Raw genomic sequence first — 22,623 nt, forward strand, 5'->3', positions numbered from 1 at the left:
CTTGTTCTTCTGTCCTGTTTTAAAAGCACAAGCATCAAACCACGTGTGGGAGATGTTTCTGCTGCTTCTTGCACAAATCGGCTTTGTAATGTAACTCAGATGCTTCAGAGTTGGGGAGCCTTTTCAATTCAGGGCTGTGGTGGTTCAGTGGGTGATCTGCAGCACTGGTGTCTGTCCAAGGCAGCGTTGCTGTCCTTCAGCTTTCCTCTCATGATGGAATTAATGGCTCAGTGTGGGACAGGACAAGGAACTCATGTCATTGTGTGGTTTTATGGAGGTGTTCAATGACAACTTTGCTGCCATTAATTGAAGATTTACCCCCTCAGGTCCCCTTTAGCTCCCAGAAATAACTGTCTAGGCAGAGCTGGAAGCTCTGGTAGCAGCACAGAGCACTCCCACCGTGGAGTGGTGGCATCAGTGCCCTCCCCCTTCTGACTGTTCTCCGAAGGCAGGAGTGGGGTTGGAAGCAAACACCAAGAAGTTTCTTGTGGGGTCTGGTTATTACAACTGCTACAGTTTCTTTGTTAATGAGCAGGGTGATTTTGTGTCCCACAGGTGGCTTTGCAATAGTGTTTCTGGTGAGGACGAGCAATGGGGTGAAGTGTGCCCTGAAGAGGATGTACGTCAATAATGAGTACGACCTGCAGGTCTGCAAGAGGGAGATCCAGATCATGGTGAGTCGCTGCTCTGGGCTGGGACACCACGCTGGGCTGGAGTGCTGGGACAGCCTGGTCACCTTCTGGCTGGGATCTCTCTAGCATCAGGTCACATTTTGCATTTTCTTAGCAAAACTGGCTCTCTTTTGGAAAGACCTGACTCCAGGAGTTATGTGGCTGTGAAAATCTGGTACTGAATTATTTAAAATGTAAGTAGTTCCAGTGGACAAGCAAAACCTGGCAGCTAAAACACCCAGGGAATTTGGGGAAAATGGGGGGAAGAAAAAAGCTCCTGTGTCAACCCTATGGGTTACTGGGAAAAGGAAGATCTGAAGAGGCAAGCCTGGCTGGGGGTGCTGGGATTCAGTCTGAGAGTCTTCAACTGAGAGCTAAAGTTTTCATTCAGCCTGTTAGACCTCATCAGAGAAGGCTGATGGTTGTGATGTAGCTGTGTCTGAACTGAAATCCGTGCAGGCATGGCAGACCCCCATCCTGAGATAAATCTATATCACAGCAGCTTCTAATCCTTTGGGGCAGGAGGAAGGTTGGGCTTGGGAGATTCAAACAGTGTTTGTGGGGTGGTCACTGTCAGGACTTTTGAAATGGGAAAGTATCCATAACAAGCTCTGGGATATTTCTCCAGATTATATCTATACAGGATTTATATGATAGGATAGCTGGTTTTAATAGCTGTTTTAAACTTAGCATCTCTGAACAAAGACAAAATGGAGGCGATCCAAATAGACTCGCCTGATCTGGTTTGCAGCCTGGTAAACATGGGAAGTGCCACTTCTGAAGTTGTGTCCAGAGATATCGATGAACATTTAGAGCAGCTGCAGGTGGGGAAGGAAATATAAAATATATAAGATATAAAATCCTCATTCTGTGAATTCACCACATAAGGCACAGGTTTGGGGTAGATGATCCTTTCAGCAGCTCTTACCTGTGGCTGATCTGGGTGTGATTTCTGAAGTAGCTTTTCATGAGGTTGATAGCCTGAAGGTGAAGTGCTGGTGTTTGTGATAGCACAGTGGAGCTTTGGGCATGGATTGTCCTCCCCATGGCTACGTGGGGAAAGCTGAGATCAGATCTCACATCAAAGGTTTCAGCTGTGCTCACAAAGCTTGTTTCCTTGGGTTTTTCTTGCTGGTGCTTTCCATTGTCTCCATGTCTTTGGTGCCTTGGGAATGTGTGGCTCTCCTGGAAGGTGAGGGTGAGGAGGACCCTTCTTACCCAGCAGGTCCTCTTGCTCCTGGATGGGATCCTAGGCACTCATCTTTGTCCTGAGGAACCAGGACGTTCCTGAAGTGAAACAATTCCTTCTTCCCCAGCTTTTCTGCAGTCAGGAATTATTTACACCTCCGGTTTTTGCAGCCCTGCAGTGTCAGAGCAGAATGTGCCCAGCAGAGCCCTGATCTCCTTTAGTGGTGAAGCTGAGCATCACACTGGGCTGGCTGTCAGACCTGGGGGTGTGTGTGAACCTGGAATCCCGAAGGAGTGACTTTTCCCTGCAGGTTTAGCGTGTTGCCCCCACGGCAGGGGGGGTGGAACTGGGTGATCTTTAAGGTCCCTTCCAACCTAAACCAGCCTGTGATTCTATGAAAAGTCACTGATAACAGAACTTGTGCTTTAACCCATCGAGTTGCTTAAAATAAGGCACTTTGAAAAGCAAGGTTAAGATTTATTTTGTTGGTTTAGTGGTGGGTTTTTTTGGTGAAGATTCAAGATACTTTTTGTCAGCAGGAGAGTGAAGGGAGATGAGACAAGTAAGTACAACGTGTACTGCATGGCCACCCCCACCATCTGCCCTGTGTAGAGGAGGAGCTCTGGGGGCTTGGCCTGGGAATGTGCCAACATCTGGACCAGTCCTGAACAGGTTAATGCACCAGGTTGGCTGTTTCTCTGCTGTTTGTCTCAAATCCTTCTGGCAGGAGAACAGGTAGAGAGGGAGCTCAGGTTTGTTCAGGCTCTGTGCTGTGATTAACCCCAAGTGACAGGAGCTTGTGCAGCGGGGAGGAAGCAGATGAGGAGGCTGCTGGTTCATGGCTGCAATTTCTGTGCCTTCCAGCGGGACCTGTCTGGCCACAAGAACATCGTGGGCTACATCGACTCCAGCATAAACTCCGTGAGCAGCGGGGACGTGTGGGAGGTGCTGATCCTCATGGACTTCTGTCGGGGTGAGTGGGGGCTCGAAGTGTTGCACAGGGGTGGGCTGGTCCTTCGGTGCCTGCAGGGAACTTGGCACAGCATCTTCCTTTACCAGACAAAAAGCTGCTCCTGGGCCTGGCCCTTTCTTGGCTGCCAGGAAGCTGTTCTGAACAAAGCAAGGCCAGAACTAGGGGGGGAGAAGTGGGTTGACATGTGAAGCTGTGTGGACTCTGCTAGGGGGATTGGTACCACCTTTGCTCCTGCCCAGGGTGCTCCTGGATTGTTTCCACTGTGAAGGAGGACCCTAAAACACACATTGCTGTTGTCTGTAGGCTGGTCCACACAAGAAGTGGCTCTTCTAAAGCTCCCAGGCTGTGGGATGAAATTTTTCTTCCCTTTGTGTTGCACTGCAAGCTCTGTTCCATTCCAGCCTGACTTAGGATTGTTCTGGAAGAGGTATGACATGGCCAGTGTGAAGCCAAAAAGCATTCCTCTTACCTCTGACCTTTTTGCTTGGCTGTCTGTAGCCAGCCAGGCTCTCCCAGCCATCCCAAAGCTTTGATCTCCGTGCCTGGGATGTGGTGTTCGGAACATGACACGTGTGCTGGGCTCAAACGCCTCTCCCAGGAAGGGTGTTTAGCAAAAACAGTGCTTTGGCCAGGTGACTTCAGAAGTGTGTGGCTGGTTTGGACGGTGGCAGTCAATGCAAATAAGCATTCCCTTCCATCTGAAAGGAGCAGAGCTGCAGGATGGCATTTCTGCCGTGGCTTGCTCTTGCCAGATGCTCTGCTGAGCACAGGCCTGCCTGTCTGCAGCGCTCAGGCTGGAGTGGCTGTTCCACATGGATTTTCCCTTGGTACTTCACTTTTGTGGCAAACAGTTTCCAGACCAGATCAGTGTCTTTGTGTGCGTTTTGAGTGTAAAATGTTCACAGCTGTACCATTTATTAAATGGAGTTTTTCTTTCCTGCCATGGAAGTTTTCCGACACTTGGGATGTGGAGTGATGCAGTTCTGCTTGGCCAGAGCCTCAGAAGGGAGTTTGTCTCTGTCTGTATGGGGGAAAGAACCTCAGGATTGTTTTGGAAAGGCCTTGACAGTAACAAAACCTCAAAGTTGAGTCCAGTTCAGGACTCGTTCATGAAAACTTGGTTTTGTTTGTCTGGAGTTTCCCTTGTTACAGATGGATTTTTAATTTCTTTGCCAGTTGACAACTTCAGCCAAGCCACTGAGTGTGTGGATTTTCTGAGTGTCTCCCTCCCTCCCTCCTCTTGCTTACATGTGGCAAGCTATTCTTTGGACTGTGGGTGCCTCAAATTCAACCTTTTATTCCTCCAGTTGGACAAAATAAGTCTTACTTGGAAGGAAAAAAAAGAAAATTACGTGGCTTAGGCAGAACAACTCGAGTGCTGACGCAGCCAGGGGAGGAGGGTGGGCTGTGGGAGCTGGTGTGCTGCTCTGGAAGCTTTTTGCCTGGAGCCCAGGTGAGCTGTAACACCTGCCCAGGTTGTGCAAACCTTGGGATTTGGGGGGAGGAAACGAGAACAAAACAAGCTGAGCGAGCAGGTTGCAAAAAGCCTCTGGGGAAGGAGGTCGGTCGTGAGCTCCTCGTGTGCCAACTGCAGAGCCCCATCCTGGGGAGCAGCCCCAGCCTGGGGGTGGGCCGGGCCAGAGCTCACCCTGTGTGCTTGTTTGTCCCCAGGGGGGCAGGTGGTGAACCTGATGAACCAGCGCCTGCAGACGGGCTTCACCGAGAGCGAGGTCCTGCAGATCTTCTGCGACACCTGCGAGGCCGTGGCCAGGCTGCACCAGTGCAAAACACCCATCATCCACAGGGACCTGAAGGTGAGCTCTGTGCTCCAGGGGGCACCTGGGGGCGGCTGAAGAACCCGAATGCTGGGGCAGTTTGGGGCACCACAGTGGGAGGAAGATGGGAAGCCCTTAGAGAGTGTCCAAAGGAGGCAACAAGATGGGGAAGGGCTTTGAGGGGAAACTGTGAGAGGACACTGAGGGCACTTGGTGTGTTCAGCTGGAGCAGAGGAGACTGAGAGGAGACCTCTCTGCTGTTCCAGCTCCCTGGGCAGGGGCAGAGGAGGGGCAGGACTGAGCTCTGCTCTGGGGGGAGCAGGGACAGCCCCCAGGGAATGGCTGGAGCTGTGTCAGGGCAGGCTCAGGGTGGATCTCAGGGAAAGGTTCTTCCCTTAGAGGGTGGTTGGCACTGAACAGGCTCCCCAGGGCAGTGGGCACTGCCCCAAGGCTGCCAGAGCTGCAGGAGGGGTTGGACAATGCTCTGAGGGAGAGGGTGTGACTCTTGGGGCTGGGCCTGTGCAGGGCTGAGGGTTGGACTGGATGATCCTTGTGGGTCCCTTCCAGCTCAGCACATCCTGTGATTCTGTGATCCTCACTGTCTGCCTGCTGCCTACGCCAGTGCCAGGGCTGTGCTTCCCTCGTTAGTGATGAGGAAGAGTGGGCATGAATACACCTCTCTATTGGAAGATAAAAAAAGAAATGAGCCTCTCATTGCTGCTCACCATATGTTTACCATCTATAGATCTCCTCAAACACAAATGTTTGTGAATAATTCTGGTCTGCACATGTGCCAGAGTGTACTTGATGAATTATTCACAGTGCCTTTCTACCCCCCAAAACGCCCTGGATGATTTAAGGTTGCTCACAAAAAGGGTGCTGGAAAGTTGTTACCTGGACCCACATTAGAAGGAGCTGTTGGCCTTGGGGCAGGAGTTGCTGGGAGCTTTTGGAACTGGCCTCTAGAGCTCTGACCGTGAAAGTGTGTTGTAAAACTGCGTGTGCTTAGCTGGGAACAGGGCTGGGCCTGCAAGGAGAGCTTGGGAGAAATCCCAGGCCTGTAATCAGGCAAACAAAAAGATGTTCCCTTTCCTCTCCACGAGCTCGTAAAAGGGCAGAATAAAATATTCAGCCAAGGAGGAAGGAGGCTGCTGAGTAGATTTGAAATTTTGATGTGCTTTGTGGGGCAGGTTCTATGTTTGTTTGTGGAGCCAAGGAGAGTCAGGTAGGGCAGGGGCAGGAATCCTCAGGCTCTGGGGAGTGACTGTGGCCCTACTGCTCCCTCGGTTTGGACAGAGAAATTACTCCTGTGGGTGTTTCTCCAGAGGGAAACAGGTGATCTCTTATCAATTTGAGGCCTGGGTAAAGCCCGTGGGCGTCCTGCAGAAGTTTGTGTAGGCCAGGGAAACTGGGATGAGGGGATGAAGAACAGGAGCTGCTCCAGCTGACATCAACCCCTGCCCTTACCTTTTTGGTGAATCCCTGGGGTTTTTCATAAAGAGCAGACTCATTGTGTGGCCTGGGAATGAATCTGGGACATCTGTGCTGGATCAGGGAGCTGAGTGTTACTGTCTGCCCTGAGCTGCAGTTGAAAGGGGCTGTTGGGGTCTGATGTCCAGCTCCCACTGCCTTGATGGGGGAGGTTTTGCAAGGCCTGGCTCTTGGTAAGCTGTGCCCAGGGTCAGAGCTGGCTCTTCTCTTCTTGGAATCATTTTCTGGTTGAATAGTGTATTATTTCTGCTGTGGGGACCTCTGGGGATCCAAGCACGAATGCAGAATTAATGATTTCTACGTATTTTGACTTCATTTGAGTTAAAACTTAATACTGCCAAGGGGGAATTGCAAAGCCAAGAGGGACTAAGGGCCAGAGAAGTTCTGTGCAAGGAGGGAGTCCATCCTTAGGGGTTTTCTTGGGGTGAACATAACCCTGCTGAAGAGGGGCAGATGTTGATTTTGGAGGCAGCTGCCTGGGGGTTGGAGGCCTTTTGTTGCCTTCCAGCTCTTTGATGTGTCTGGTGCTGGAGGTTCCTGCCAGCAGAAGGGATCCTGTGAATGAGTTCTCAGGCCTTTCAGAGGAGTGCAGCTGGAGGAGTCTCTGGTTGTGAATTAACCCCACAGGCTTTGCCTGAAGCAGAACCCCCTCCTGCTGGCACAGCCCCCACTGGTGTGCAGTGACCAAGGGACAGCAGCACCTTTACCCAGAGTTTCTGTAGGGGACATCTGGCTGCGAGTGAGAGCCACGAGAGGATCCCCTGTCAGCCCTGTGTGTGTTAAGGTTTCCCTTCCTGCTCTGGTTAACTCAGGTGCTGTGTCAGCTGCAGGCTGTGCAGTTCAGGCTGTGATGTTTGGTTCCTTCTGCTTTGGTTGCCACAAAACCAGGTGTTTATTGATGCAGCTTTCTCCTTAACATGAGGCAGCCCCTCATGTGCTGCCTGTGCCCCAGTCTGGACCCCTCAGGCAGATTCACTGGCAGTACAGTCTTTGCTTGCTCTTGCAGAGACTTCCTCCCCCTTAGGGTTCATGGGCCACTGCTGCTGCAGAGCAGTCCTAAAAAGTTTATTTTTGTTCTCCTTTCTGGAGTAAAAACAATTCAGAACAAATGGCCCACCCTTATGGCAATCTGTTACATCACCCTGGCTGGGCAGTCTCTGCTGCTGGGTTGGAATCTCTGTAAGGAACCAGACCTGTCAGACCCCAGAGGAGCAGGGTTCAGTGAGGTGGAGGAAGGGCAGAATCTGCCTGGGGCTGATGATACTGATTTCCACAAGTACCCTGTACCTGGTGGCAGTTGTTTGCGTGGCTTGTTTTATATTTAACCTCATCTTCCCAGTCTCACACCTCATAACCCGTGTTGTTCAGAGCACCAGCTTTGATTCCTGCAGGGAGGGGTCTCCCATTTCTACCTGTGGCGCTTCTGCTGGTCTGAACCCCCCTGTTTCCAGGAGCAGGTGCCTGGATGGCAGATGTGCAGGGGTTTTTATACTTTATTTATACTTTGTACTTTTTTATACTTTGTTTTAGCAAAGAAGCATTTTATTTTGGAAAGGCTGAAGCTACACTCTGTAACCAACAAAACTTAAAGCAACTCAGTGTTTCCACCGAAGGTTTTTGTTTGGGGGTCTGACTTTGTGTCAAAGGTTGCAGCCCGAGTTGTAAATGCTCAGCAGTGGTGGGAGCTGGAGTGCAGATTTTGGGTGTCTGACCAGAAGAAGACACCTCCATACTCCTTTTAAAGACACTTTTCTCTGGCCTGGCAGGCAGTAGCAGTGATTCAGGAACTTTGTTTTGCTGTATTTATTTTTTTCCTTTTCCTGGCAGTTACCAAGCCTGGTTGCTGGACAGTCCAGTGCTGATGTTTAACAAACCTTGCAGGATGTTTCAGTGAAAAATCACCTCAGACTTCTCGACCAGATAAAGAGGGAGGACTCTTCTGGAAATGCTTGAGGAGTATTTGCAGGGAAGAGGGAATAACAGCGTGGCTGTGCTGGGGAGAACATCTGTGTGCAGTGCTTTATTCAAAGCAGATGGATGGCAGGGGGAGAAGGGGGGTGTTTAACCCTTGGTTCCAAGCCAGCCTTCTCCCCCTCAGCTGCTCTAATTTGGCTGCGTTTTCTGATGCTTAAAATGCTGACTCCTCCTTTTCCTTTCCTTCTTGTGAGGCTCATCCTCGATGGGGAGCTCCACTTCCAAAGGGTTTTGTTAGCAAACGCTTGTGTGGGTTTTTTTTTTTTTGGAACTGTGTGAGCAGTGTGTCTTTATCTCGCTGTTGTATCTGAGCATTTGACACTGATTGAAGATAAAGAGGTGAAAAATTGTGTGTTCCCTCGAGAGAACATGCTGGTAATGCCTCTGTATGGATGAGGAGTGGGAACACAGGGCTGCTCTGCCAAAGCAGAGATCTGAACCCGGGGTTTTCCACGTTTGAAGTCTGTGTTGAAGCATTCAGGCAGTTTGCTAGGTTTTTGTTAATGCATGATCAAGTGAGGGGAAGGCAGTGTTTCCTGCTGATTGTATTTGTTTTTTTCAGCTGTCCCAGGTGTTTGTTTCAGTTGCCTGATTCAGGGTACCATATAATATTTGAAGGGAAAGGGATCATCTCAGCAGCCTGGAGGAACCTTGGCTGCTCCCACCCTCGTTCAGGGACTGTGGGGAACCCAAAGTGTGAGCACTTGGGAACAGACCCTCAGGGGCAGGGGGAGTGCAGGCAAAGGCCTGGAGATGGGGTTTAATTTCATGAAGGACAGAAGTGTGTGTGTGCTGCCATGGGTTTGGCTCCTCTCTGTGCCGTGGACAGCATGGCAGGGGGCACAGCAGCTCAGGGACACCGAGCACCTGAGGTGCCAGCACTCTGTTCTTGCCCTGGTACTCCTGGCAGAGGCAGAGGAGTGTGCTGGCAGGAGGAGAAGGGAGGGGTGGCAGGATGGAAGGCAGTGTTACAACTGTGCTTCCATCATTTGGCTGCTATTTTGGGGGATGTGACAGAGGCTCGATGCCTGTTTTCTTTGCTGTCGTGCTACGCCTTTGTGTCAGAAGTGTCTGATATGTCTTCAGGCACTGAAAACCTTGGCTTGTGATAAAAACCCTGAGTATTTTTTTGTGTCTCTGAGTGACTCTGTGTCTGTCTGTGGTGCTTGTAGGTTGAAAACATCCTGCTGCACGACCGTGGCCACTACGTGCTGTGTGACTTTGGGAGTGCCACTAACAAATTCCAGAACCCCCAGACAGAGGGGGTGAACGCCGTCGAGGAGGAGATCAAAAAGTGAGTGTGCTTTGCCTTTTCAGCTCGGGCCTGGTTTGTGTTTGAAGGGTAATTTTGGCCTGTGCTGGGATTAATTTTGCTCAGGCCTGTTGCAGCAGATTGGCTGTGCTGCATGGCAGTGTGTGCTGCAGGTAAATGAGTGCCCGGGGGAAGGTGAAACAATAAATTGAGTTTGATGTAATTGCTTTGGAGCTGAAAGACTGAGCGTGTAATGCAGAGGAGCTGCCCCACCGTGCAGGCAGTGACCTGTTCTGTTCTGTGTGGGGTCACTCTGTCTCTGTCCTTCATCTCCCTTGGTTTCTTCGAGCTGCCAGGCAGGGATGACACAATCCCTGTCCTCCCAGAGCCTCTCCTCACAAACCTGTGCAGTGACCCTGGGCCCCAGAGCCTTTCAAGGGTTTAATCCAGCTCCTTCTCCTGTCCCATCCACAACCAGCTGTCCTGGCAGCACCTGGTGCTCCTGGGTGCTTCTGCAAAGGGAACTTCACTCAGTTCAGCAGGACCTGGATCAGGGATGGAGCACACTCCTGGTCCTTGGGCTTGCTTTAGTTTTAACAACATCACTGCTGCAAACTTGCCCCTCCTGTCAATGCAATATCCTGGCTAGTTAGAGATGTGTGCAGAGCCTCCTTTTGGTTAGGACGCTGCCTGGATTTCCTGGACTTGTTTGACTGGAGTTGTCAGAGCTCTCCTAATCCAGTGTTGCAGTCCCTCCTGTTTGTACCCTTAAGCCTACAAAGCCTTTAGTGATGCTTTCCTGTGATCAAGGTAAGCAGCAGGCAAAGTGCCACAGCAGAAGTTACAGACCTGCTGATAGGAAATCTCATCAGAAGAGTCTCTTAAACTCTGGTGCAGTTTCCAGCTGCATTATTTGTGGGGATCTGTTAAAATGAGGCAGATTCCAGCTCTGCTTTGAGGTACGCAGTGACCCTCCCCTTGCTTACATTGACTCTGAGCAGGAGTCCCGGTGTGGAAATCCAGTTTTTAGGAGCCACATATCCAGTTACAATCTCTGTGGTACAGTTGGCCACAGCCCTGCAGTGAGGACACTGCAGAGGACAGCTGATTACTGACCTTGTTATTACTTTGCATCCTTGAATATTTCTGTTGCAGTTCTTGAAATGACTGTGCATTTTTGTGAGTGAATTCCTTGTTTTAGAATGGACTGTGGTTACTGTTTTGGCTTCCCAGGGCAGTTGGCAGGGGTGTTTTATTGCTAGAGGTAGAGGCAGTGTTTGAAGTATCTAGCACATGATGCTGCTAAAGGTTTTTTAAATAGGTATCTTTAGTATCTTTTTCCCTCAAATGAACAGGGAAGGAGAGAATTTGGATGTATTTGGAACTGTGACAGAGTGAAAATGCCTCTGATAGCCCTTTTGAGCTCCCTGATGGATGTTTCTCTGCAGGTACACTACGTTATCCTACAGAGCACCAGAGATGGTCAACCTGTACAGTGGCAAACTCATCACCACGAAAGCAGACATCTGGGTACGTATGAACACCACTGGGCACCCTCCAGCCAGGCTGCAGCTGCTCCCATTGCCATGATGGCAGGGAAACTGGGCTGACCCGCTTTCCTGAAGAGCCTGGGCAGTTCCTGAAGGAAGAAACTCCTCTGCTGATGTGTCTGATGAGTTCCTGCTGAGCAGGGGGGGAACTGCTGGGGGAGACCTGTGTGCTCCTCACATGTGGTTTGAATTCAGAGATGTGTGAGGCTCCAGGATTGAACCCTGGAGAGTTAAAGCAGCAAATTCAGGCTGTTTTAGTTTCTTGTGCCTGGCTTGGGGTGTAAGCACGTGAACTGGAAGTTACTGGTCAGAACTGAACAGGAACCTGAGAAAATGGACCTGCTCCCCTCGGCAGGGGTGGGTGAGCCTGTGTGACACAGGGCTGAGTTGTCAAACTGGCCAGAGGCCAAACTCCTGCCCTGCTGCTTCTGCTCACCAGGGCAATCCTGCCATGCTCTTCGTGGTGAGAGCAAAATCCAGCTGGGGTGAATCCATTCCTGGCTAACCTGATCCAGGGTGGAAGGCTTAACCTGATCCAGGGTGGAAGGCTTAACCTGATCCAGGGTGGAAGGCTTAACCTGATCCAGGGTGGAAGGCTTCCCTTTTGGGTGGGGCAGAGGTGGAAGAGAGCCTGTGCTGTTTGGAGCGGTAGAGGCAGTTCAGCAGAAGTGTTTCAGAGTGTTTAAAATGGTAATTGGGAGCGTGTTTGTGATGTTCCTGGAGCCCTGAGCGAGGAGGTAACACAGCAGAAGCAGCAGAAGGGTTTTGATGTCCAATAGCTGTGCGTGTGCAAGAGGGAAAGCTGGTGGTGTGACACCTGCTGGGAAGAGCCCCCTGTTGTCAGTGAGCTCAGCTGGAGGCTGCAGGGAACCAGCAGCTCCTGTGGGAGCAGGTTTAGCAGGATTCTGTAGGGTCAGACCCTGCACAGCTCTGGGTGGGAGTGGAGAGGGAAGGTCACAGCTGTGACAGCGTGGAAGGACAGGCAGGGCCTCAAAGGCAGCCAGAGGAGAGCCAGGATTTGCACTCCCTCCTGTGATGATGGGGGAAGGTGGAGGTGCAGGGGCTCTGCTCCTCCTGGCATGGCAGGAATTCTGTTCCTGCGGCCCTTGGAGTTTCCAGACCAGTGTGTGTGTTGGTGCCACAGGGGAGCCTGAGCTTCCAGTGCTTGTCCTGCTGCAAACTTGCCTTCCCTTCAGACTAACTGAGCTTATTTGAAACCAGAGAGCAGTTTAATTGTGAAACCCTGTGACAAAAGAGATGAGCTGATGATGTGTTGCTTAGGATTAGGAAATGTTTCCTGCTCTCCCCTCTGAGGTAGTGGGAGTGTTTCATAATTAGCCCTTTGTGCAAAAATGGTGTTTTCTTTTGCAATAGGTGGTGGTTCTTGCTGCCAAAAGCAGCAGGGCAGTGGAGGGAAGGGTGGTACAACCTGGCAGGCTGCAGAATGAGCTGTATTTCCCTGGCATTTATTTAGAACAGTTGAAGGGTTGTTTGAACTTAAGCTTGGAAACAGTTTGGACTTCTCTTTGTCAGAATAAATGTATTAATGATGATGGTTGCCATTTATTTGTGCTGTTCCTTTGCTTTCTCCTCTCAGCGTGTGGCACAAAGAGGCTTTGCCTGTTCGGTGACACGAAGGGTTGTGCTCTGCAGAGCTGTGTGGGGTGTGATGATACACAGCCCCCCCCATCAGTGTCTCACTAACAAGGGAGAGCCGAGCTCTCCATGGATTTGTCTTGCCCTCTTGCTGTGTTTCAGGTCCATGCCAGGGGTGTTGGGTGCAGGCCTGACATCACACAGGACCTGGCTACCCAGGCTGGAGCCCCCTCCCTGTCTGTACCGCGGTGTTTGAGCTGTGCTGTTCCCTGCTTGGCTCAGCCCCTGCTCTGTTCTCTCTCCCCAGGCCCTTGGCTGTCTGCTCTACAAGCTGTGCTACTTCACCCTGCCCTTTGGGGAGAGCCAGGTGGCCATTTGTGATGGCAACTTCACCATTCCAGACAACTCGCGGCACTCGCAGGACATGCACTGCCTCATCCGTGAGTGTCTGACCGAGGGACAGGCCCCTCCCACGGGTCAAAACACCCAGCAGAGCAGTTCTCTTCTCGTGTTCCCTGCTCCCACAGCAAAACCAGGAGTTTCCCTCCCCTTTTAAGAGATTTGCTTGCCCAGGGGTTGGTTAAAGTGATCTTTCAGAAGCTTGGGGAGATCACCCTTGGAGGGCCAGCTGTGACAAAGGGATTTGTGTTTGGCCAGGCTGGGCTGAGCGCTGGGGAAGGGCAGGAACACAGACAACCGTTTGGTTTGAGCCCTCCAGGAACTTGCACAATAAGCCTATTTATGCAGAAACGTATTTCTCCAGTAATAAATCTGTTTGGATAAGGAACTGAAAAGAACCACAGTGACTTAGACTAGTGATAAGAATTCATCTTCTGTGAACTGGGAAGCAGAACTGAAATGATTTATAAATAACCCACTGACTAGAGTGAATGTGTAATTAAGTGTACAATGCACTACTCTTGGCAAAGCTGGGGCAGCTCTCTTGTTTCCAGCACAGCATTTGATTTTTTTCTCTTCCTAGCCACAATCTTGACTCACAGAGAGTTGGATGTGTTCGCAGAGCAGCCTGGTATTTTCTTTGCTTATGTGGGGTATCTGTGCAGTGGTGTCTGTGGCTGCCTCCTCTTCCTGCCCCCTGACACATCAGGGCTGGTCAAGCTCTTCCCCTGTGGGTTCACTGGGAAGTACAGAGTCAAACCCAGGGCTATTCCCTGGCCAGGCAGCATTTCCTCTTCTTGCCCTGGAGCTGCAGGTTGGTCATAGCTGTGCTGGGAAACGTGTCCTGGTGCATCCTGACTGTCTGTCCTGCCCCGTTCCCAGCTGAGCCCACCATCAGCTCAGCCCTGACCTGACCAGGTGCTTTGAAAGAGGCAGAGCACCCTGTTTGCACCTGGTTGTACCAAATGTAGAACCATGGAATGGTTTGGCTTGGAAGGGACCTTAAAACAATCCAGCCCCACCCCCTGCCATGGGCAGGGACACCTCCCACCAGCCCAGGTTGCTCCAAGCCCCGTCCAACCTGGCCTTGGACACTTCCAGGGATCCAGGGGCAGCCACAGCTTCTCTGGGCAGCCTGTGCCAGGGCCTGCCCACCCCAGCCATGAGAAATTCCTTCATTCCATGCAGTCTGAGGAGCTGCCACAGCTGGCTCATCAGTCTGTCCTGTTCTCTGCCTCTTCCAGGGTACATGCTCGAGCCAGACCCTGATAAGAGACCTGACATTTATCAGGTCTCCTACTTTGCATTCAAACTGGCAAAGAAGGAGTGCCCAGTCCAGAACGTCCAGGTGAGCAGAGGGGTGCCCTGAGGGAGGCTCTGTGGGAGGAGACTGGGGGGCAGCTGCTGAATGCTGAACATTCTGCTGTGTTCTGTAGGTTGGTCCCCAGTTCCGTAATTAGGAGAGTAATTTTTTGTTTGTTTGTAATTATCAGTGCTGTTTGATTTGGGTTTTGGGGGGGGGTGAGGGCAGGAATCAGTTTTTTTCATATGTTACTTATTCCTGTTTGTCCCTGATTGACCTCCTCACCCAGTCACCAAGTGTGAGGCCAACCAAGAGATCTTGTGCATGTGAAGATGGAAAATTAGGCCATGCTTGGGAAACCAATTTGATTTCCAGGCACACTCATCACAGCGTGTGTGATTTGGGTGCAGTTGGGTTTAAACACAGCAGTTTGGGGTCTGTTTGCTGGCTGGGACTTGTATTTCAGTTGCATCAGTCCTTGCACAGCCATCTGCCCCTTCTTAGTGTGCTGTTAGAGGCTTAACTGAGAAATAGAGCTGACAGTTATTTTCCTGTGGTGTTGTGGACACCTGTGACAGACATTTTATTTTGTTGTCTCCAGGTAAATAGAAACCTGCTTTTTTCTCCCCGTGTTCAGGTGGTTATTTGTGGTCTTTATGAATAAGAGATTGTTTTGGTACTATTGTGCCTGTATTTTTATAGCATTATTAATAGATATTGTTGCTGTTGTCCCCAGGTTTTCTTTTAAAAATGCCCAGGTTGTGCTATGAATCTTTGTGTTTGTGTTCCATATGTAGTAAATGCTCAAAAAGCTGAACCTTTTTTCTTCCCCTTGTAAAGACTCTCCCAATCTACTCTCTCCCCATGACATGAACTCTGAGGAGTTTGTTGTGTGTTCAGCATGAGGAAAAATGGCTTTGGGGATCCCCCAATCTCCCTCTTTTATTGTGATGTTTTTGCAAATTATTTCTGACTCTGTTTTTCTGCCCTCAAAATACCAAATGGGGTGTTTTTGGGATCTGCAGAACTCTCCAATCCCTGCTAAACTCCCAGACCCGGTTAAAGCAAGTGAAGCTGCTGCGAAGAAGAGTCAACCCAAGGCCAGGTAACCCCCTGCCTTCTGCCCCCCTCTCCTTCACTGCCTGTTGTGTCTCTGCTGTTGAGGGGCAAAGGTGCTTTTTGCTGCTTCCTTGGGGACAAACACTGCAGTCCTGAGAGCAGGAACGGCCCTGATCTGAGGGGCAGCGGATTTGGGGAGGTTTGTGTGCAGGGGGTGGGGTTTGGGGGGTGCTCAGTGTGACTCTGTGCCGCGGGCACTGCTCGACAGAGCTCGTGCACCCGGATGGATCCAGGGTGTCCTCCTTCCAGAGGCATGGGAATACCTGAGAGCAGGGCCAGGACAGAGACTGCAGTGGGCCTGGAACAGCCCCAGAGAGCATAGCTCTGCTGAGAGGCTCCTCAGGGACTGTTGAGTCTGACCCTGGACAGACCATAACCTGAGCCAGGAGTTACTGCACCGAATTACTGGGATTTCTGCAAGAGTCCTGCACTTTCTTTGGGGGAAGACACAAAAGCCCAAATTGCTTCCATCTGAAGATCCCAGTTAGTGGGGAAACCACTGTACTCTGTGGGTTTTATCCTCTCCTGCTGCTGCTTGCTCTGCTCATGGTTCTGTGATTGAGACTTGCCAGTTGTGCTGGACAAAGCTCGGGTCTTCTTTTGGTGCAGAGTGAGCGGTGCTCAGGGGGCACTCCACACCCAGCCGCTCTCCTCAGATCTGAAATGAGGTGTCTCCCTGTCTGCCAGCCCCAGCACTGTTTGTTTGTGTTCATAACTGAGTGCAGTTACTCTCAGGTTGGTCGGGTATCAGGAACAATTTCATATCTAACAAACCACTGTACCCACAGAAGGGCAGGGGGGTATTTGCTTCTCTCCCTCGCTCTGCATTTTTGGAGCTCAGTAAACTCAGAGGAGTCCAGTGACCCAATTCTGGGGTAGATGTACCAAAGTTAAGGTACATCTCAAAATGGCAGTTTAGACAACCCTGCCCAAAGGTACCAGCTGCTCCTGAGCTAATTTGTGTCCTTCATCTGCTTATTCAGAACTCTGAGTGGAGTCAAACAATATGTTGTATCAAATATTTGAATGAACTAAATGGTTTTGACAAGTCCCAGCTGTCCAACAGGATGAGATGCCACAATTGGCAGAGGAATCGGAGCAACAGTGTTGGATGAGTTGTTGTGAATGCATCCAGGAGGTCTTGCTGTGCCTGGTGTGCCCAGATGCCCAGAGTGTTTCACCTCTCCCGGCTGGGGTGTGGATGAGTGTTTTTACCCTGCTGTGTGCTCCAGGCACTGCCTGTGCTCTCAGTGCTCTCCTTCTCTCCCTCTCCAGGCTCACAGATCCCATCCCCACCACAGAAACGTCCATCGCCCCCCGGCAGAGACCGAAGGCAGGGCAGACCCAGCCCAACCCCGGGATCCTGCCCATCCAGCCCGCCCTGACGCCCAGGAAGAGACCCACGGCCCAGGCAGCCGTGCAGCCCCAAGGTGAGTGCTCCGTGCCCCTGCTGCGGGCTCTGTGCCCCCCAGGGCTGTGCTGCACCTTGATCTAACGCCCTTTTGGCTCTTCTCTCCCAGTTGCAGGCCCGGCTGCCCTGGGCAGTGCCCAGCCTTCGCTCCCTGCCAGCACCCCCCAGCCCAAAGCAGCCCCCCAGCAGCCCCCAGCCCAGCCCCAGGCCAAGGCAGCGCCCGCCCCGGCGCCAGCCCCGCAGGCACAGCCCCAGGTCCCCTCCACACAGCCCCAGGCCACCCCTCAGCATCAGCAGCAGCTTTTCCTGAAGCAGCAGCTCCTGCAGCAGCAGCAGCAGCAGCAGCAACAAGCTGCCTACTACCAGCAGCAGCAGCAGCAGATGATGCAGGCGCAGCAGGTGGGTGAGCACGGCCGGCTCGTTGTGTGCTTACGGTGTCTGCAGGGCTGAGTCTCTGTTTATGGCATGTTATATATGGATATTATGTGTATATTTTGGGGGAAAATAAGGGCGGGTTTTAGGCATTTCTAGTGCATCCCCAGTTCTCTAGTAAGATTTGCTCTCTACAGCTGCCTGGAAGGAGGCTGCAGGGAGGTGGGTGTTGGTCTCTTCTTCTGCCGGGTCTCAAGTGAAAGGACGAGAGGAAACGGCCTCAAGTTGTGCCAGGGGAGGTTCAGATCAGGTATCAGAAGAAAGGTTGTTCACTGAAGGAGTGGTCAGGCCATGGAATGCGTTCACAGTCGGACTCAGTGATCGTGAAGGTCTCTTCCAGACTTGATGATCCCGTGCTACACAAGACTGGCATTTTTAGCTGTCAGTGTGGAAGGCCTTGGGATAGGTTTGTCATGTACAAACATAAAATCAGCAGTGCTGGTTGAGGTGTTACAGCTCCAAGTGTTCCAGGGTCTTGAAACACCTCAGTGCTCAACTGATGAGCAGAGGGTACAATTTATCTCCTTTTTGTGCATCAGAAAGCCTGGGGTGCCTTTTCAAGGGTAGGGTTTGGGTCTGGCTTTTGGTAGACTGTGGTGATAAGGAGGTCTGTGAACACATGAGGTGTTACACAGAGATGACATTCACATGCTTATCTGAGGTGTTTATAGCAGCACAGATCTCTGCTAAAGGATGTTTAACAGTGGAAGCAAAGGAACTGGGAGTATTCCTATCCTGGGGAAAGGATGTGGACCTGTTAGAGCAGGTGCAGAGCAGGCCATGGAGGTGATCTGGGGGCTGGAGCCTCACTGCACTGGAGCCAGGCTGGAAGAGCTGGAGCTGTTCACCTGGAGAAGAGAAGGCTCTGAAAACACCTGAAAGCCCTTCCAGAGCCTAAAGGCAGCTTATAAAAAGCAGGGAGAGGGACTTTTTATATGGGCAGAGAGTGACAGGGGAAATAGTTTTAAACTGACAGAGGATGGGTTAGACTGGCTGTTAGGAAGGAACTCTTGGCTGTGAGGGTGGGGAGGCCCTGGCACAGGTTGCCCAGAGCAGCTGTGGCTGCCCCAGCCCTGCAAGTGTCCAAGGCCAGGTTGGAGCAACCTGGGAGGGGAAGGGGAGGGAATTGGGATGGGCTTTACATTCCCTTCAAACCCAAACCCTTCCATGATTCTGTGAAAGGTTCGAGGATCTGGTTCTAGACCAGGAGGCTGTGTCCCCCCACCCCTCTGCAGGTGGTGTCCAGGCCACTGGCAGGCTCTGTGCTGGCCCCAGCCCTGGTGGGGGTTCCCAGGCACACAGCAGGCACCCCAACAGCCGGTTGTTTCCCAGTTCCCAGTGATGCAGCAAGGAGCACCTGCACAGCAGCAGCTCATGCAGAACTACTACCAGCAGCAGCAGCAGCAGCAGCAGCTGATGGCCCAGCAGGCAGCCATGCAGCAGAAGACAGTGGCAGCAGCTCAGCAGAAACAACAAACCCCAGCACCCACCCAGCCCCAGGCCCAGCCCAGCACGGCACAGCCGGCACAGCCACAGGAGCAGGTGGGAAGGAGTGGGGCAGTGGGATTTGGGGCACTGGGAGCAGGTGGGGACAGCCCTGTGGGAAGGAGTGGGGCAGTGGGATTTGGGGCAGTGGGATTTGGGGCACTGGGAGCAGGTGGGAACAGCCCTGTGGGAAGGAGTGGGGCAGTGGGATTTGGGGCAGTGGGAGCAGGTGGGGACAGCCCTGTGGGAAGGAGTGGGGCAGTGGGATTTGGGGCAGTGGCAGGTGCTCCTCTGCCAGGTCCTGTGTGTTGGGTATGTACCACATCCAGCATTTTTGGAGCCGCAGAGCCCAGGCAATAGGTGCCAGGGGAGAATTATGCTGGATACTGGGACAATTTCTTCACCCAGCGGGCTGCCCAACCCTGGCACAGCTGCCCAGGGCAGTGGTGGAGTCCCCATCCCTGGAGGGGTTTAACAGACATGTCGATGTGGCACTTGGGGACGTGGGTTAGTGGCGACCTTGGCAGTGCTGGATTTGATGACCTTAGAGGGCTTTTCCAACCCAGACCATTCCATGATTCAGGAGCCTGCTGGCCCCAGTGTGTTCATACTGAGTCCCACGTGTCAGCACTGACCTTGCAGCCTCAGAGATGTGCAGCTGCTTGGATTCCTCTTTCCAGGGGGATGCTGGACTCCAGAGCTGTGCTCTGGGTCCACAGAAAGAAGATGAGTAATGGATGAGTAAAAGCAGATGAGAAGATCTAAGTAGCTGCTTAATGCAGCTTCTCTCCATCCCTCCCCTGTCATGTTGCCATAGAAGGCATGTGAGAAACTCTCTTAAAAATTTAGTTGTACTTAACACATCAGGATGGGCACCAGAGCTACTTTATGTAAACTCTTTTTTTGTTCAGAAAAGTTCTGCCTGATGTTCAGAGGAAGGTCCAAAACAGCTTCGTGGCTGTTTCCAGCACTGGGATCACTTTTTAATGAATGCTATGGGAAGGAGACCTTTCAAAGGAGACTTTTAAAAGCACCGTATCTAAAAATAAATAAATCAATCATCCCCTTTACTAATCATCTGAAAGTGCATCCAAAATAAATGCTTTTTACTTGATGGAAAACGTGGCCTTGTGCAGGAGGAACCAGCAGCTGCCCACAGGGAGGGAGGGGCAGGAGCCTGGAGCCAGTGCTCTGCAGTGCTTGTGGGGGCTGTGCCTTTTATTTCCATTCCTGTGCAATCTTATCTGCTCTTCCCTGCTTTGGGGAGCTCACAGGAGTGTCCCTCGCTCTAGGAAGAAGGCATGGCCAGCAGGCAGGAGGGAGCAGCCCTGTTATTGTGCTGTGCCAGGCTGCAGGGGTTACAGCAAACAGTGTCTGATAACAACCTGCTTCAGGTACTTATTCCTGGAGGTGCTCAGGGCCAGGTTGGACAGGGCTTGGAGCAGCCTGGTCTGGTGAGTGGCACCAGGGGGTTGGAACAAGATGATCTTTAAGGGCTTTTCCAAGCCAAACCATTCCATGATTCTGTTGTTTCAAAGCTCCCACACTGTTTGAGCCCAAGCTAAAGGGTCACTCTGTGCTCGCTGCTTCGTGAGTTGCCAGTTAATTCATCTCTCCAGTGCAGTTCCTTTGAAGTGACACCAGGAATTCATTTGACTAATAAGCTCCATAAGGCCTGAGCTGGGCAGTGCTGGGGGAGCTGTTTGCTCTGCTCCCTGGGGTGTCTCTGCCATATCCCCCCCTTTGCTGTTGCATTTTCAGCCCTAAGCTGGTGCTTTGGGTGGGGGGCAGTCCTGGAGCTGTTGTGTTCCTGGTCTTGTTCCTGTTCTGGTGAATGACCTGGGGCAGGTCAGTTTATTGAAACTGGTGGGAGATTTTCAGTGTGTGCAGGCAGGTTTTGAGTGAGGCCCATTATTTCCCTGTTCCTTTTAGAGCAGAAGTGCCTGAAATGGAGCATTGAATCAGGAGCTTTGCTGTGATTTGCTAGCACAAGAACACCCTTAATTTTATTAAATCAGCTGGCTTGAAAATGAGCCTTATTCCCCTGGTAGGCTGATCAGAATGGACACATCTGGACACTTCCACTCCTGCAGTCAGGAGGGAAAAACGTTGGTTGGCTCATTTAAAAAATGATAGTGAGGCCTGGTCTCTGCAGAGCAGTCTCTGAGCAGAAGATACCAAGCCAGGACCTGTCAAAAGCTCTTCATGTTGGGTGATTTCAGCATAACAAGCTCTGCCTTCATTTCTGTGGTGATTTCAGGGATGCCTTTTTATCTCTCAGCACCAAATGTCCTGTTCTGCAGTGACCTACATAGTGGGATGAGGTGGGGGATCAGGAGAGGCAGGTCAGGGAGTGGGTCTGCCGGAAAAGCAGGACAGCTCACCATTGTTTGCTTTGTCCCACTGAGGTTCAGCACCACCCTGGGGGTGTAACTCTTTCCTGTTGCCCTCCTAGGTCTTCCCAAGTGCTTCATCTTGGTTGGAAATGGTCTGGGAACAGGGAGCCAGGCAGGGGAGGTGACATGCACAGCTTGCTGCTCCTTGCATTCCAGTTTTCCTGCTTTAAATCCAGCCTGACAGACAGACAGACTGAAAAACCACACAGTCAGAAGTGATGCTGCTGTTTATCACTACAAGACCATATTTGAAGCATTTATGGGTTTGTGAGTGTAACACAAGACTGAGGCAATGGAAAAAATCAGATCAGTGTGAGGAAACCCCTTTGAGTTTCCAAGGGGTGTGTAGCTGGGCTGTCTTGGCTCTCACCTAAACCAGACGTGCCTGGTTTTCTCCTCCAGATTTTAATGACAAATGGTGCTCCTGTGGTCTTTTGTTTTCTTTTTTTTTCTTCCTTCCCCTTAAGAGAAAGTTTTTTGCACGAGATTTCTGCCCAAGTCTTCCCCCCCTTAGGGATTTGGTCCCAATCACACACTACCTGCTGAAGGCAGTGCTGCCCTTCACCTCATCCCCATTCCCTGTGTCCCCATGACAAGACTCCTGTGCAATGTGGTCTCATTTCTTGTTTTCCCTCTGCTCTGGATCTCTGCCCCCTGACCTGTGAGCGAGTTTGAGCCCAGCCAGCCTTTAACAGGTGCTAATGGAGGCTTTACCTCCAGAGCTGCACCACAGCAAGGGGAGGAAGTCTCTGCCCGTGGAATTGTAATCCTGAAGCCCTGCAAAGCAGCAAATCCCCCCGCCACGACTCCTCTGTTTTTCCCCTCCAGCAGCAGCAAGGACGTTGTGCTTTGCTCTCTCTCCCAGGCTCAGGCCCAGATGAGGCAGCAGCAGCAGCAGCAGCAGGCTCAGAGCACCCCCCCTGCAGCGGCCCAGGGGCAGAAGTTGGGCTCCCTGACCCCTCCATCGTCGCCCAAGGCGCAGCGCGCGGGGCATCGCCGCATCCTCAGCGACGTCACCCACAGCGCCGTCTTCGGCGTCCCGGCCAGCAAGTCCACCCAGCTCCTGCAGGCAGCGGCTGCCGAGGCCAGTCTCAACAAATCCAAGTAGGTGGGGGGGATGTGGCGTCAGAGGGCAGGGGGGAGGCTCTTGGTGCCTCTGAGATGGAGGCGGGCACGAAACTCCGAGGGCTAAAGGAGCCTCTGCCTTCCCGAGGAAACAGTTCAGGGCTTGCCACAAAGTTGCTGGAAAACTTGCCCAGAAGTCCTTCTGGGTGGTTACACACCCTGCAAAAGCCCAGGGCCTTGCTGTGGATCACAGTGTCATTTCAGCTGTTCACCAGTAGCCCTGTGGTGCACTCCTCATGCTTCCTGCTTGGCAGCAGTGCTTCCTGAGGGTTGGACTTGATGATCCTGGAGGTCTTTTCCAACCTTAATGGTTCTGTAATTCCCCAGGAGTACTTGCCAGCTCACTTTTGTAGTGTCTGCAGACAAGAAACCTTCACCTGGGCACTGCAGGGGATGCTTGTTTTAACCCCTGAGACCAGGATGCTCACCCAGCTGAGGAGCAGCTCAGGCTGAACTGTCCCTGGATTTCTGGGCATGCAAGT

At 51.8% G+C, this 22,623-nt stretch overlaps 1 protein-coding gene across 1 annotated transcript in view; it reads left to right on the plus strand.

The window, feature by feature from the left end:
* The window catches only part of AAK1 (AP2 associated kinase 1), a gene marked incomplete at its 3' end in the record, with an annotated part of 56,896 nt that overhangs the window by 21,987 nt on the left and 12,286 nt on the right, over positions 1 to 22,623 (plus strand). Inside the window, exons 3-14 of the mRNA XM_027908598.1 lie at positions 556 to 674; positions 2,725 to 2,833; positions 4,505 to 4,647; positions 9,246 to 9,367; positions 10,774 to 10,855; positions 12,779 to 12,911; positions 14,115 to 14,218; positions 15,199 to 15,278; positions 16,568 to 16,722; positions 16,813 to 17,106; positions 18,430 to 18,677; positions 21,882 to 22,120. Coding sequence (XP_027764399.1) covers positions 556 to 674; positions 2,725 to 2,833; positions 4,505 to 4,647; positions 9,246 to 9,367; positions 10,774 to 10,855; positions 12,779 to 12,911; positions 14,115 to 14,218; positions 15,199 to 15,278; positions 16,568 to 16,722; positions 16,813 to 17,106; positions 18,430 to 18,677; positions 21,882 to 22,120 — 1,828 coding nt within the window. The remainder of the gene's footprint in view (positions 1 to 555; positions 675 to 2,724; positions 2,834 to 4,504; positions 4,648 to 9,245; positions 9,368 to 10,773; positions 10,856 to 12,778; positions 12,912 to 14,114; positions 14,219 to 15,198; positions 15,279 to 16,567; positions 16,723 to 16,812; positions 17,107 to 18,429; positions 18,678 to 21,881; positions 22,121 to 22,623) is intronic.

The sequence above is a fragment of the Empidonax traillii genome, unplaced genomic scaffold, assembly GCF_003031625.1.
Source record: "Empidonax traillii isolate 1590-97213 ecotype Southwest subspecies unplaced genomic scaffold, ASM303162v1 scaffold1766:size63472, whole genome shotgun sequence".
Taxonomy (NCBI): Eukaryota; Metazoa; Chordata; class Aves; order Passeriformes; family Tyrannidae; genus Empidonax; species Empidonax traillii.